Source organism: Chiloscyllium plagiosum, unplaced genomic scaffold, assembly GCF_037043375.1.
Source record: "Chiloscyllium plagiosum isolate Xiang-an unplaced genomic scaffold, Cpla_swu_hap1 HiC_scaffold_7, whole genome shotgun sequence".
Taxonomy (NCBI): domain Eukaryota; kingdom Metazoa; phylum Chordata; class Chondrichthyes; order Orectolobiformes; family Hemiscylliidae; genus Chiloscyllium; species Chiloscyllium plagiosum.
Window position 1 is genome coordinate 78,011,150 of NW_028270145.1, and position 16,399 is coordinate 78,027,548.

The window sequence follows — 16,399 nt, forward strand, 5'->3', positions numbered from 1 at the left end:
ATGAAGTTCACTAGATTAATTTTGATGCACTAGAACAATAATAGTTCAGCATTAAAAACATGTAGCTTCATGGTTTGATTGATCTGATGGTTATGAATAATGAAACGCAAGAAAGGGTAGCCTATGCCTTTAAACATCTTATTGCTTCTGAGGAATGAATAGGAACATTCCACATGTAAGAAGATTAGCTTGTGCCCTGTGTCTCAAGATCTCTAATAAATGGAAATAAACTATGCTCAAATTGGAAAATAACTCTTAGCCATTGCTTTTCGTCTACAGAGATTTAATCAGTAAATTTTGCGAAGTAAAGTACTGTGCAATATTATCACAAACCACTTGAAGATATTTGGATTAGTAAATCATATGGCTTCAGAGATAGATTTATACTTCTGAAGTTGGAAAATCAATCACTGTCTACATTTAATGCATTAAGGTTTTTGTCTATGAGGTTAAATATCTACTCCTCACAGTATGATAGATTATAAATGAGTAGTCATATTAATTGATCCAAAATCAAAAACAGAAAAAGTTTTTAGAAAAATATCAATAATCTACATTCCTCACTCCTGTTTGAAAAAGGAATGATAGTATTTAAGGTGCTTGTGTAATAGGTTAACATCTGAAATAGGTGAAAACGACAAGCAAACGGTGGCCTGACACAAGAGATATGCCAACACCTGACCCCAACTTGTTTCAATTTCAGAGATGAAAGAAAGGATAGATCAATATTCAAGTGACTTTGAGTAGTTATACTGCTACATGCGAGAGAAGAGATAAGGCAAGCAGCTCACTCAAGCCACATCAGAATTACAGAAAGCCAGAGGAATGATTTATTAGCCTCTGAGAAATAAGGACATTAAGATTTAAATATTTGTTTCCAAACACAAATGAAGTTGGTATTAATCACCAAACATTCGAAAAAAAATGTGAAATGTGATAAAGGCAAATGGATGGAGTTTATTTCCAATGTTCTATTGCATAGATTTCTTTGAAATTGACAGTCTGACTGATGAAAAGAGAAAATCATAGCCAAGATGAAAGGTAACTTTGCATGACAAAAGCATTCAAAATAATGTCCTAACAAACACTGGGCTATCATTAAACTCGAAGAATCCATGAAATTGTGCAACGGCATGAATTTAGTAACATCAACAGGTAACTAGTAGTTATCTGTTGTCAACTATAGAGGGAGCTTAGAAAATTGACTCTCTTGAGCACACATTTATTTGATCAACAACCACATTTTAAGAAACCCCCAAGGGATCAATGGAGCATTGATTTAGTATTAACAGATTAAAAGGGAACAATAAGCAAAGTAGAAGAAAAGAACCATTTTGGATTTACTGGATTTATATTCTGACCTTCATCATTAGAGGTGAGGGTAGAAAATAAAAGGAAGCCAATTAAACAACCAGAGTTTAAACAAACTCAATTTTTTTAGAGTGGGACAGAATATATGAAATATTATGAGGTGATAAAATGGGAGAAAATGGGAAAAGATGTGATAGACCCATGGTATAGTTTTAATCAGGGAGATTTCTGGATGCAAACAAATTGCTGACAAACAATATGAACAGCATGTAAGAGAAAGATTATTTGTTTCAAGACAAATCTTGATAATGTGGGAACTCTAGCAAGGTTGGCATTTACTGCCCATCTCTTAAGTGCCCTTGAGAAGATACATATTGGCATTCTCGTACCACTCTACTGTGTGTAATGAGTCAAAAGGTAAAGAGTACCAGGATTTAATCCAGTGACAGTGAGGAATGGTGATAAGTGTTCAAATCAGAATGGTCAGCAGTTTGGAGGGGACCTTAGAGGTTGTAGTATTTCCATGCATCTTCTGTGGGGTGGTAACTTTCAGTTTGGCAAGTGCTACAATAAAAGCTACAATAAAAGTTGCTGAGGTGAATCTTGTAGGAAATACGCACTGCAGCCACATTATAAGAATGTTAGTGAAGGAACAAGAAAGAAGATATTGGATTCTGGAAAAAGCTGTGAAACAAATTGGAAAGAAAGAGAAACCATGAAAACACATGTTTGAATGTTGAAGAATGGAAAAGATAAGGGAATCAATAGAAAAATAAACTGAGGAAAGCCAAAAACAGATAAGGACTCCAAAATGGGATCAGAAAGAAAATTTGGTTGTGCAAACAAAGCAAAGTGTAAAATATGCCGTTAATATATCAGGAGTATATGTATTAAAAAGAAACGCACAAGTACTCACCACAAATTCATGAAGCGGAGAGACTTCTGTCTCCACCGGTTTTGTTATAGATGTTTATGAAACTCAAACAATTGCACAATTTCTCAAGGACATTTTGGTCAGCTGACTGGACTCAAAATTATAAAGTAGTAGATGGTTCATCACGTTATAAACCTGCATGTCTTCCTTTCACTGATTGAAAAGCATTTTAAAGTAACCTTATCAACAATACAACAATACAAGGAAGCATCATGAAGGACATGAGCTAATTCAAGGCAGTCAGCATTGATAGCTCATCTGAAGCCTTCTCATCCCAGTGTATATTCACCTTAATTCTCATGCCTTTAATGATCAGAGGAGCAAACAGGAGCTTGCATTCCAGTATCATTTCTCATTGCAAGACCAGCTGTCAATTGCCAGAACTAACATTTGTCTGTTGTAGTCAAAATCACTGCTGCTGTGAATTTTGTTCCCTTCTTCTGCTTCCATATTGCAACAAGATATATCAATAAGATTTGTCAGTCTGCAGGCCATGCTTGCATCACATGCCATGTCTTTCAAAGAAAACACATGAAAATTGCTCCATGGACAAATAGAAACAATAAGGTGAGGCTGTAGGTTTATACAAGTTGATATGTTCACTTAGGGCACTATTCACTGCACATATATCATCTTTCAAAATCACATTGCCTAAATAATGTCTAACTAGTGTGTGGTGTCTATTGCCTACTATACTAGAAGCTGTCATTGACTCATGATTGGCCTTACGATATAGCTATTCCGGGATTCTATTTTCTGTTCTGTGTTTCATTCCGTAATATTGTAAATAAATTCTGTTTGTTTAAAACTTGGTAGTCGGACCTGCTAATTTACTCTGGGAATATCCACTATACACTTACCTAAAACAAACAGCAAAGTTACGGCCTGGGCTACCTGCTTAAAAATGTTTTGAGGGGTCGGGCCTGGTCCATAACAATATCTTTTAAATGGTGAAAACCACAGTCAATGGCAAAATATGCTACAATCAGATTGGTAGCTCAAATTTACCCAACCAAGGTCAGAAAAGTGTTCTAATGATTTACCTAACAGCAGATTTTCATTTAGATATCATTGAAAAAAACACTTTCCCAATTTGTACCACCTAATAATTGTAGAGGGGCTGTAGAATGACATTAAAGCTGATGGAAACCAAAATTTTATGTGGTTTCCTGAAGCAATGTAGGACCTTTCTATGTAATAATGTTAGTGTTCTGATGGTTTCAAATAGAAGGACTCACTGCCTCCTGGCAAAAATGCAGCACTATTTTTAAAAACTGCTGCCCTATTCGCAGGGCATTAGAGAAGTGAAGATCACCTCTCTTTCAAGGTCTTTCAAGTTACAGATGTATAAAACCTCCTTAACTTCTATGGTCCTTAATTAGCTAATCAGAGAAGTTAGCAGTAGCAGCTTGGAAAATACTTCATTAAGAAATATGCTGACAGACTGAATTTGTATTCAAAACAGCGTGGTCAGGATGATTGAAAATTGGCTTACATCTGCACCAAATCCAAGGCAGGAGTTACATCAGTGCCCAATAATCAAAGCTCTGGGGGGCTCGTTGTGCCAGGTTGGTGTTTTGGGGCAAGATACTTAGGTCAGAAACAGCCCTGGGGTGTGAGATTTTGGTCACTGGCTGAACTATTTGGCAGCTCAGGTCTGGGATGGAAATGCAGCTGATCAATAGGAGCATCTTTGCACTGATAGGAGATTGGATTCATCTTACCAACCAGGAGGAATACTTCAGTTCTCCTGGTTCCACAAAAATGAGAAATATAAAAACAGATTATTTGTTGAGTAGTCTCCAGGAGTCTCTTTTAAGGATTTCTAATTGAACAACTCAACACTTTGGTCAACAGATGGAGCATAGATGTGCAAGCTCCTGCTATTTGTACATGGATTTTGTGTCTGGCTTCCTAGAATTGGCTTTGGATCACAAACTACATATTAGGGAGTCCTAATAGTTAAAGAGTCAAGAAGAAAATCCTATTGTTTTGGCTACTAATTCCAGAATATGTTGAATTCCTTCTTTCTTTCAAATTCAAAATGAGTTTTACAAATGTTTCAAAATTGGTAAAAGCCCATGGGTGAAATGCAGCATAAATATTTGCAAGCTCAACAGCAGCAAGACAGTAATACTTTAACCATTCGATTTTGTTTTCCAAAATGTCACTGAATTTCAATAGAAGTTAGTTTTTCCCTCTCACCATGATTAATGCTGGATTAAGAGACAATTGAAATGCATTAATGAGCCTGTATCACTGCCAAGAAAGATTTCACAAGGCAGTTTTACAACCTGATTGTAACTCCCTAAAAACTGTCATTACTTGATGTAAAATTTGTAGTGTTTTTTTTTTAAAAGCAGCTCACCTTGTCCTGCAAAATGTGTACGATGAATTTTCTAGCAGAATACCAATATTGCTGGAAAGGAAATATATTGATCCTTACATTCAGGAATAACTCAAAAGGAGATTTCTAGTAACGTCTGCTATATTTGCATGCCCTATACAACTAAAAGATTGGCTGAATTAAAGCATCCAACACACAAATGAAATTTGTGATCACAAAAATGAAATTTGGAGCTCTAAAATGGATTTTATCCCAAAGATATGGGCAGCTCCAAGTTATCTTACTCTGCTGCAGTCTATAGCTAACATCATGTTGTTGCTTCTCTGATAATGAGCTGTATCAAGAAATACTGAAATTAACTTTGCACCTAAATGCATAATAGTCAAAAATTAGATTATGGTTAACTGGTATTCACCCTTGCTTTTTAGGTTATGCATTTTGGATGTTTAAAAAAAACCTTGCATTTGAATGTAGCTTGCAAGCAAGGGAAAAACACTGCTGCTGCAATCACCAAACCATTATTATCCTTTTTTTAAAAACCTAATGTTCTGAATCCTGCAAGTTCAATTTAAATACCATATAGATCTTTCTGTAGTGAACAAATTATTGCTGAGGACATTTGTAGGATTGGACCAAATACAAAGGCATCAGAGCCAATATACTTTCATGGTCAGTGCCTCCCATTTGTCATTCTGAAAAGTTAAATACTGATAGGCAAATCTCTTGTGTATTACAGAACTAGTGTATTACAGATGAAGTTCATATAATTAATTAATTTTTGGTGGCTACTTCATTACTACCGAAACAACTCCATTAGAAAGAATATTTAGATTTTTTTTCTAAAATTGTGTAAATAGATGAGTAACTAATGGCTCGAGAAAGAAAATGTGCTCATCCACTTGAAATGCCAAGTTAAAATAAAACTGTCAATTATTTCTCAATGTAAGGATCAGTACATTTCTATTCTGTCAAGGTTGGCATTCTGCTGAAAATTCATTGTACATTTTTTATAGGACAATATCAACTGTTAACAAAATGACCAATTTTAAATCAAGCAAGATTTTTTCTGGAAACTGTGTGATGCAATCAGGTGGCAAAACTAACTCATGAAATCTTTAAGTCTTAAAAAACAATACAGGCTTATGAATGGATTTTCATGGTTTCAACCCACTAATCATGGTAAAAGGGGAAAGAAAAAGCTTCTATTTACTGTAATGACGTTTTGGAGAAATAATTCTGATAGGTGAGAAGTTATATAGGACATGTCCCTCAATAGCTGTTACTCAGCTTGTTTCATCTTGTAAATATTTGCATTAATTTCTCCCATGAATTTTTATAAATTTTGCTGCATCTTGTATATGAAAGGTAGAGGGGATTGGATAGCGTTTTATATTAATTACCATTAATAAAGATCATATTTTCTTCTCCACTGCTCAACATACCTTTAAATTTTCAGAATATTAGAGTGTTGCAAGACAAGCCATAAATCTATTGCAGTATTTTAAACAGTGCAACACACTTATTATTCTCAGAACTGTAGCCAACATACTCGATCATAGCTTTATAAAGCCTATTTTATCATAACGTAATACATTTACACAATGTTACTGCTTCCTATTCATTATTACACATCATTAGTGTTATAATGGCTGCATTATCAGGAAAATATAAACTATAGCTTTGGCAAAAATAATATTTAATTTAACCCATTGTTAGGTGAACGTAGTCAAGTAAGTTACTTTCATTTTTCACTCAATATAATTCATCATTCCAAACCTACAAATCATTTAATCATTGATCTTGCATTTATCTCTTTTGGAACAGATTCTGAGTTGGAATTCATACAAAAGTAGAGGGTCACATGTGTGCTGCTTTCCTACCTAGGCCTTCCTCCTTTCCCAATCTGTTTTGCAGTTACAGTTTTGAGGAAAAGGGGAAGAGAAGGTGTAGGCATCTATATGCATCTCTGGTTCAAGTAGTTTCAGGACACTCACTTTCTCACTTACCCCCTCCTACAACCCCACACTGACATGTGCGCACACAATCTCTCTCATTGCCCCCCCTACACATGTACACTCCATCCTACACACACACACACTTACATTCTTGCTCCCTCACACATGAAGGCAGAGAAGGTAGGGTCAGGGATAGCGTAGGGAACTTATGTGTGGAGTCTGAGCAGATTTAAGCGAAGCCCTAAATGGGTTTTTTTGCTTTAGTTTTCACTAAGAAAAGGGACCTTGTTGTAAATGAGAAGTTTGAGCAGCTGGGAAATAGGCTTGAACAGATCAAGATTGATGAAGTTGACGTACTGGAAATTTTGGCAAGCATTAAGGTTGAGAAGTCCCCAGAGCCAGACCAGATTTATCCTAGACTGCTCCGGGAAGCGAGAGAGGAGATTGCTAAGCGCTGGTGAAGATCTTTGCTTCCTCACTCTCCATGGGAGTCGTACCAGAGGATTGGAGGGAGGTGAATGTTGTTCCTCTTTTCAAACAGGGTAATAGGGAAATCCCTAGCAATTATAGACCAGGCAGTCTTACGTCTGTGGTCAGCAAGGTTTTGGAAAGAACGCTGAGAGATAGGATTTATGACTATTTGGAAAAGCATGGCATGATTAAAGGCAGTCAGCATGGCTTTGTGAGGGGCAGGTCATGCTTACAAATCTTATTGAGTTCTTTGAGGAAATGACGAGATGGGTCGGCGACGGTCGAACAGTGGATGTGGTGTTTATGGACTTCAGCAAGACATTTGATATGGTTCCCCATGGTAGGCTCATTCATAAAGTCAGGAAGTATGGGATACAGGGAGACTTGGCTGTCTGGACTCAGAATTGATTAGTCGACAGAAGACAGATAGTAGTTGTAGATGGAAAGTATTCTACCTGGAGGTCAGTGTTGAGTGGTGTCCTGCAGGGCTCTGTTCTAGGGCCTCTGCTCTTTGTAGTTTTTATAAATGACTTGGATGAGGAGGTTGAGGGGTGGGTACGTAAATTTGCCAATGACACAAAGGTTAGTGGTACCGTTAATAGTATCGAGGGCTATTGCAGGCTGTAGCGCGACAGACAGGATGCAGAGCTGGGCTGAGAAATGGCAGAGAGAGTTCAACCAAAATAAATGCAAAGTGATACATTTTTGAAGGTCAAACTTGATTACTGAATATAGGATTAAAGACAGGATTCTTGGCAGTATGGAGGAACAGTGCATCGATCCCTCAAAGGTGCCACCCAAGTGGACAGGGTTGTTAAGAAAGCATATGGTGTTTTGTCTTTCATTAACAGGAGGATCGAGTTTAAGAGCCTCGAGGTTTTGCTGCAGCTCTACAAAATCCTGGTGAGACCACACTTGGAATATTGTATCCAATTCTGATTGTCCTATTTTTGGAAAGATACAGAGGCTTTGGAGTGGGTGCAAAGAAGGTTTGCCAGGATGCTGCCTGACCTGGAGGGCTTGACTTATAAAGAGAGGTTGACTAAGCTCGAACTTTTCTCTCTGGAGAGAAGGAGGAAGAGAGGTGACCTGATCAGCTTATACAAGGTAATGAGAGGCATGGATAGAGTCGATAGCCAGAGACATTTCTCCAGGGCAGGATTGACTGGCACAAGGGGTCATAGTTTTAAGGTATTAGGAGGAAGGTATAGAGGAGACATCAGAGGTAGGTTCTTTAAGCAGAGTTGTGAATGCATGGAACGTGTTGCCAACGTTGGTGGTGAAAGCAGTGTCATTAAGGACATTTCAGTCACATGGACATGCACATGGGCAGCAGTGAATTGAGGGGTCCATAAATTAGGTTATTTTATTTTAGATTAGGAATAATCCTTGGCACAACATCATGGGCTGAGGGCTTGTTCTGTGCTGTACTTTTCTATGTTCTACGCCTGGCTTTGTCCATGCTAAACAGCAGGTCAAGACAAACATACTGAGAGTCTTTAAGCTCTGGCTGAGGGGGAAATTAGCAAAAAAGCAAGGCAAGGCAGGGAAGAGATACTGTAAAGTTCATGAGCACTAAGAAACCCTGGAATGTACCCTGGTCCAATTCGTGAGTTGAGGGTTTTTCTCTCTGCAGTGTCCTGTAAATGGGCTTCAAACTGCAGCATTGAAGTGTGTACCTCTATGTACCTGAAGGTTACATTTAGGTTGCAAATGGTTGTCACCCATGGAGTGTGGCCTGAAATATTAGTGATTACTTTTAGTCCAAAATGGAGGGCTAGAGAAGCAAGCAACGAGCTACAGTCTCAAGCCACTGGTATCACTATCTGATACCACTGTCACTATCTGATCTCTGTCTGGTTAATGGGAGAAGGGACAGCTGCTCATAAATGAGGAAAGATAAGGTAATAATGGCATACTAATGCATCCATATAGGTCTCTCACTGTTCGCTAGTGAGATTCTTATATTGCCGTTCCATACTCGGTTGGAGAATTGGATATTTTGTGCTCAACATTGAAAATCTAATCATTGCTGACCTTCTCCTATTCTCCCAACTTTCTCACCAATGGCTAAATCAGAGTTTTGGACTGCGGAGTTATTTCACTTAAGATGTTCTGCTAAGATAATAGCTTCTGAAAAACAGCCCAAGCATTAATCCTGATAATCCCTGGGTTATATCATTAAACAATGGTTATTACTCCAAGAACATTTTTCTTCAACTCTCAATGGCACAGGCAACTTTTAGTTAACTTACAGGGCTTAGCTTTAAGTAACTTTGCATTTTGAATCTTTTATTTAATATTTATGCACATACTGACTTTTTTTATTTTTAAAAGGCTGTAGATTTAAACAAGTTCACATTGAGAGTGTGTCAGGTACCAGAGTGTCGGCATGCCTGACACTCCCCTTATTTTTCATGAATCTTTATTCAGTTTTCACCACCAGGAAGAAAGGAAACACCCGAGTGGCCAGTGACAAGCAGTGCCCTTCACATCAAAGGGCAGTGCTGTGTGATCACAGTGAAGGGGAGGGCAGGGATTAAATCAAAATAGAGTTGGAGGGGGAAATGATGCACTCCACTCCCTGTGGCGCCCACCTCTCCCTGAACAACTCCAGGATGTTGGTGGACACCGCGTGCTACAGACCCCTTTATTTTTCTTCTCTTGCATGCGCACACACTGATCCAGCTCCGTCAGAGCCAGCTCTCAGGGTGAGCAGAACCTCTGACCCTCCTGTTCTTTTTTTTTCTTTTTAGTTAACCCCCACACTACCGCCTAACTGCGGTAGTGCTTATTTTTTCTCTAGCACCCATGGTGTGTGTGTCTCTCACTGTGTCTCACACCTATACACAAATTGCACAAATCTTTATTTGATTTCCACCACCAGGAAGATAGGAAAACACCTGGGTGGCCAGTGACAAGCAGTGCCCTTCACATCAAAGGGCAATGCTGTGTGATCAAAGAGTGAAGGGGAGGGCAGGGACTAAATCAAAATAGAGTTGGAGGGGGAAATAATGCACTCCACTCCCTGCGGCGCCCACCTCTCCCTGAACAACTCCAGGGTGTTGGTGGACACCGCGTGCTACACTCCCCCTTTATTTATTTTATTTTTTATTTTTTTCTCTGCGGTAGTGCTTATTTTTTCCCCAGCGCCCATGGTGTGTGTGTGTGCAGGTGTGAGACACAGTGAGAGACACAAAGTACACAAATCTTTATTCAATTTCCACCCCCAGGAAGATAGGAAAACAGCCGAGTGGCCAGTGACAAGCAGTGCCCTTCACAAAAAAGGGCAATGCTGTGTGATCACAGTGAAGGGGAGGACTAAATCAAAATAGAGTTGGAGGGGGAAATAACGCACTCCACTCCCTGCAGTGCCCACCTTTCCCTGAACAACTCCAGGGTGTTGGTGGACACCGCGTGCTACACTCCCCCTTGATATCTGTCAGCCAGGACTCCCTGATTGGACAAGATTAATACTCCAATCAGGGAACTCATTCCAGCATTCTGACCTCATTCTAAGTCGAAAACTGTGGCACTGAAAAAGCATAGCAGGTCAGGCAGTATCCGAGGAGCAGGCGAATTGACGTTTCGGGCATAAGCCCTTCATCAAGAATGTGGGGGGGGGGGGTGGCTGAGAGATAAATAGGAGGGTGGGGATGGGAGTGAGGAAGTGAGGAATAGTATCAGTGTAATGGTGGAAGATGGACTGTTCCAAGTACATGAAGAGGCAGGCATAGGTAGGGCCCACTACAATCACGAATAAGTTCTCAAATGATTGACGGCTTAGTTCGGTTATTAAAAAGTTAGCTATCTTTGTTATGGGTTTACAAGCACAAGTTAGATTTATGATGGATTAGGTACTCGAAAGTTCATGAATGAGAGTATATCTTGCATATTATATAGCTCAGTCGGCTGGACTATAGGTTTGTGATGCAGAGTGATGCCAACAGCCCCACAGTGGCTGAAGTTACTGTGAAGGATTCTCCTTCTCAATCCCTCCCCTCACCTGAGGGTCATTACCAGTCAGCTCACCCTGTGTAATGAGAGAGCAGCCCTATGATAGATTTATGGTAATTTTACTGATATAGTAAAGACTGTAATAGACACTTGAACCTTTATTTCACTTGAACATGGCTTCTGAAGTATTTTTAGGGTGGATCATGTGCATTGACATGAAAGGACAAAGGGCAATGCATGGGTTTGCCTAAGGTAGTATTAAGTGCCATGGGATTATGTTGGCACACAGTCAGGTGCTGGCAGGAGGATGAGGTATCAGGGAGAATATGGTGGTAATTCCCTTGGAGCACAGAGGTCATTGTCCTTGCAACACTGCTGTACATAGACTGAGCGATAAAGGGGTAAGGTGTTGAGGACTGGAGGGCCTAATAATTAAACAACAGGGACAAAGTACCAGAGAGCCGAGGTGGCCCCGGGCCTTCTGAACGGTCTGTCTGTGGCCCTCAGCAACCACTGTGCATATCATTGCTCTCAACTGGGGAAATGGGAATAATGCTATCTTGTTCCCACTCTTCCAGCTATAGCGAAGAATCCACTCATTAGTTGAGTTTCTCCTGAGGTGCAAATGGCAAGTTGGAGACTTTCCAAATCTGCTAAGTGATGTTGAAATCAGAAGTCAAAGGTAGGTTTAGTAGGGAGATTGGGAATGCTGTATTGAGGGAGAGCAATTGGAGAAAGCTTGGGTAGGGAGGTTTGAGATTGGAGGCTGGGGTAAGATGAGAAATATCTGGTTGAGACTGGGGCTTGTGGTTATAATTGCAAAAAACTAAAGCTGGCTAAATTGGGGGTGGGGGATGGTGGGGAGAGGGCTTTCGAGAAGCATCTGTTCCTTCTGGCAAATGAACAGAGCTGAAAAAGATCTAAGTTGTTAGATCTTGTGGTCTATGTCCCCGTTCAGTTGCCAGATTTCCCAAACACTTGAAAACAGCCCACGGCATTTGTGTCAAAACACGAGTAAAACCTGAGGTACACAGCCTCATTAAAATATTTGCATTCCAGTTAGGAATTGTAAATTCTCTTCCACTAAGCCTGTGCACTTTCCTCTCACCCAGTCTTTCCACTCGATAATGATTTAAAAATAAGGTATTGTTTATGTGTTCAGCTTACAAAGTAACAGGAACATTTATTTGATATCTGGAAGCTTAAAATCAGCTTTTCAACCTGCGATTTCTGAAAATTATTCTGGTTCTGCCTGGATCCTGAAGGAAGAAATTAAATTCCTGTCAATGGAAATTACAACTGATTTAAGATTGAATGTTGAGCAACCAATATGATAGCATATGAGGAGTTCAAAAAAGAAAAAGTATAGAAAAGAGATGGGTATTATAATTTAAATGTAAAATTTGGTTGTTTGGGACACAGCGATCATAAGGAAGGGGTGAAAGATAAATCTTTGGAAGTAATGGTACAGGGGAAGGATCAGAAGTGATTGCTTAAGATCCTATTGCGATATTCAGACAAGAAAGAGTAAATCTAAATTAATCCAGTCCCAGTGAGCCGAACAATGGAGAATAAAATTTATAAGGAGAGACGTATGATGTACCTAAGATTGCTGATGAGTTGATGAGTTTGGGAAATTATATCACAAGCAGTTTGTCACTTTGAATATTGCTTGGGACATTTTGAGACCTTGAGATGGAATGGATTAGAAAGATTCAAGCAGGGAATTACATGAGAGATGGGTGTGAATTTGGAAGGCACAATAATTTTGAGGATTTTGCAGATGAAGGAGGAGGTGCTGACAATAGTTGTTTGCAAGTTCAGAAAGGTCTATGGTGCTATTTTGCTTTTGCAAAGGTGGAATAGATGGTAACATTAAAGGGGAGGGGACTAGTACCTAACTAGCTGTAACTATTAATAATAGAGTGGAAATCTAGAGCAGCATGGAGTGGACACTGTAAAACACTTGTAACAAAATACATGTGACAATAAGTAAACCAAGGTTCAGAATAAATCAAATCTAGATGATCAGTAGTTTCAACATAACAGATGGAGGGACCAATTGACAAAATACTTAAACTGCCAATAGAAATGATATAACAGGGAAAATACCATTATATTTTATGATTATATATTGATTTATTGGACAGTGTATTGGACAGATATTACAAAAATAGATAATTAAAATAAAATTAGTGATTATAAGTGCCAACTCAGCATTTTTACTTGCATGTGTCTAATATTACCAGTAAAACATACATGACCTACTTTCAGCATTTTGATGAAATGTCATCAACATTAATGCTGTTTCTCTCTTCAGATACTGCCTGGGCTCCTGACTCTCTCTCGTGTTGTATGTTTATATTTCAGATTCCCAGTATCTGTACTATTTGATATTTATTTTTGCAACTCTAAATCATGCACAGTTGAGTGTGATAGAGTAATAATGTTTCAGACATCCGCATAATATCATTAAGATCAATTATTAAAATACAGAAGTGTTACATTGTTTATATAAGAAACTATTCTAACGAAAAACAAACACATTAAATTATATACTTACACTTGGATTATCACCAACCTTGCCATTGTTACTTAGGTTACTATGTAGCTGTGTAACACCGAATTGTTGTATTTCCTTTCCATAATGCATGTATAGATTTGGCTGGCAGAAGCTAAGAGCTGTCGATGCACTTCCAAAGCATGAGTATTTGTCACTATGGTGTTGCTGATTTCCTGAAAGAAAGTAAATAGAAATTAAGCTTCTAAAACACAAATATGGAACTTAATCATTGACCCTTAGTGTTCTGTGATACAATGTAAGATTAAGTTATGGGGAAATTAACAGGGTTGTCTGGTCAATCACCACTGAGAAACACATTGATCATGGCTCCACTTGGCATCAAAAATCTATATTGCTCATAACAGTGAAGCCACTAACACAGCAGCTGTGAAAACATTTTAATATTTATTACTTTATGCCCGCAAAACTTAATATTTTACGTTATCCCACTAAATTGGACAATATGGCCTGTTTAACAAGGAAGTATTGAGGTTAGTTAATGTCCAATATGAATTTGGCTCACTTATAATTGAGAAAAAGGAAAGGTTAAATGAACCAATATTGCTCCAGTGATGTCAGGACTCTTTGGATTTTGCAAAGTGGCGATGTAGGTGGATGGTTCTTTCACCTGCCACTTTCAGTGTATCCATAGGATGGGGAAAAGTTTCATTTTATTGAGACTTAATTGAAAAGTCATCCACAGGAATTTAAAGGCTATGTTCTTTAAAGTAAATGAAAAGTACAGTCTCATCTTTGCTACTGAAATCTACAAATGTAGTAATATAAACAACTAAATAGAAGCTGTATCCACAGAGAGCATGTAATAAAAGGGTGAGTAGGAGGTGGAAAACATTTTTTGTCTGCAATGTAGCTGCCACTGTAGTTTGTTTGAATAAAGTGGGTGTAACAAAAAAAGCAAATAAATTAAAAGTGGTTAATCAACATAATGATAAAAAAGGTCAAAATTATTTGCATGCTATATGCACAGGACATTAAAACCCTTTTAATTTTTACAAGTATATTTGTTACACCCAAATCATTTATGTGATTGTCATAGATGCTTTTACTATTATGTTTTGAAAATGAGCCAAAGTAAACTTGTACTAAAATAGGACTGTAAACTGCCATGGGATATGAGGAGAATTTACAGTGTCTAAAGAACATTTGTTGCTGTGGAACCAGTAACTGCTTAAGGTTAAGATATAAGATTTTAAAATTACTTTACCATGCTTGCTGTTTTTCAATTTGCTGAATAATTCCTTACGCTCAGTTCCAGTCTCATTTGTCCCAAATTCTGCTTCTGTTTCATTGTCACTGCTACTGGCTGAGTATGAACAGAGATGCATTGCTTGCTCCTGCAAAAACAATCATACAGCCGCTAGAACATATCTATTCATTTCATTCAGATACTTCTATTACGTTTTGCCAAAAGGTTTCCATTTTGCATTTGAGGGAGAAAAATATAAATTTCAAAACCAGTACACTACCTCTTAAGAAATTTGTTGACAGATATATATGGGATTGATGTATTTTGCTGCAAACATTTATCTCACGTTTGTTTTGGTGGTACTGGCATTGTGAAGCAAATAGATTCATATAATTTTATTTTTAAAGGTATTTTTGTCAAGTATGTTCAGATAAAGAAGTAAAATGCTCTAATTCAAAACCTTTGTTTGTAGTAACAGAAGGCAATATTTCAATAGACTATTATGCTATTTTAGCAGAGTTTTGCATAAATTAAAAACATGGCTATAGGATTTATCTACAATTCTAAAAATCAGATTATAGCAGCGATACAACAACCACAACCACCACCTCACCACCATAACTTCAATGGCAATAGGGATGGACAACAAGGCCATCACAAAAATCCTTACTCAACTGCTAGCAATGAACAATATGCAAAGTACATTGGCAAGCACACTTACTTATGAAAAAGGCAGTTGCACTTCAATGTAATTAATTATTTGCAAGACAAATCATTTATCTGATACATAGTAAATGATTCCATATTTTGTGTTTTCTAACAACAGCACTTACTTTGGTATACACCTCTCTAGCTAGGAAAAAAGCATAGAGAGTTCATGACTCCAACAGATTTGTTCTTATTTGACACATAGGAAGGAATAATCAATTTAAAGTCACAGGTAATTTAAAAACTGCAAGATTAACTAGACAAATGTAGCTGAAATTAACCTTTTTTTAAAAAATAAGTGGACTAATAAACATCTTATTCACTGAGGTATTCATTGATGGCCTTTCAGTAATTAGTCCTTTACATGGTTCCATAGTCTTAGAAAATGTACTCTTAAATTTATTTAAATAGATGATAAATTAATGATCCCAATTTTCTCTTTATTTCAAATCAACACCTCTGAGGCTACATCATTTCAATGTGTCAGAACAAACTTTTTTCAGTTACAGAAAACAAAAGGTATGATTTAAATGATTAGTCAGGTAGTGCATGTTAATTATGATCATAATCCAACTTTGCCTGCAAATGGATATGAGTCATTATTTGAGTAATGCTCCAATGTAGAATTTATTAGACAAACTTTGCGAAGATAAGGGCCTAATTTCTCTGGATTCATTATTCTTTTAATAAAACATTACCACAATTTTTATATATAAAATATATATTTAAAAAATGGACACCAAATGTAAGGATTTCACTGTATCCTTTTATCACTGTTCTAGGACTGTTTTACTAAAAGCAAATAGGATGGGAGTCTCCACTCTTCACTGCCTGTATCTAAGATTTTTTAAAAAAGGTTTCTGCAGTTCCTAGTGGACTCAATTCTAGACTGTAAATCAACAATGTACTATCATGAAAAGAGCAATCTGATCTGAGCCCGGAAGGA

The 16,399-nt window shown here is 37.8% G+C and overlaps 1 protein-coding gene across 7 annotated transcripts in view; it reads right to left on the reverse strand.

Moving 5' to 3' along the window:
* Positions 1-16,399, reverse strand: part of nckap5l (NCK-associated protein 5-like) — a 643,060-nt gene that overhangs the window by 26,065 nt on the left and 600,596 nt on the right. For all 7 annotated transcript variants that reach the window (XM_087989196.1, XM_043694058.2, XM_043694062.2 and 4 more), the window contains 2 exons: positions 14,764-14,893; positions 13,539-13,711 (listed from right to left, as the gene is read on the reverse strand). In XM_087989196.1, coding sequence (XP_087845322.1) covers positions 13,539-13,711; positions 14,764-14,893 — 303 coding nt within the window. The remainder of the gene's footprint in view (positions 1-13,538; positions 13,712-14,763; positions 14,894-16,399) is intronic.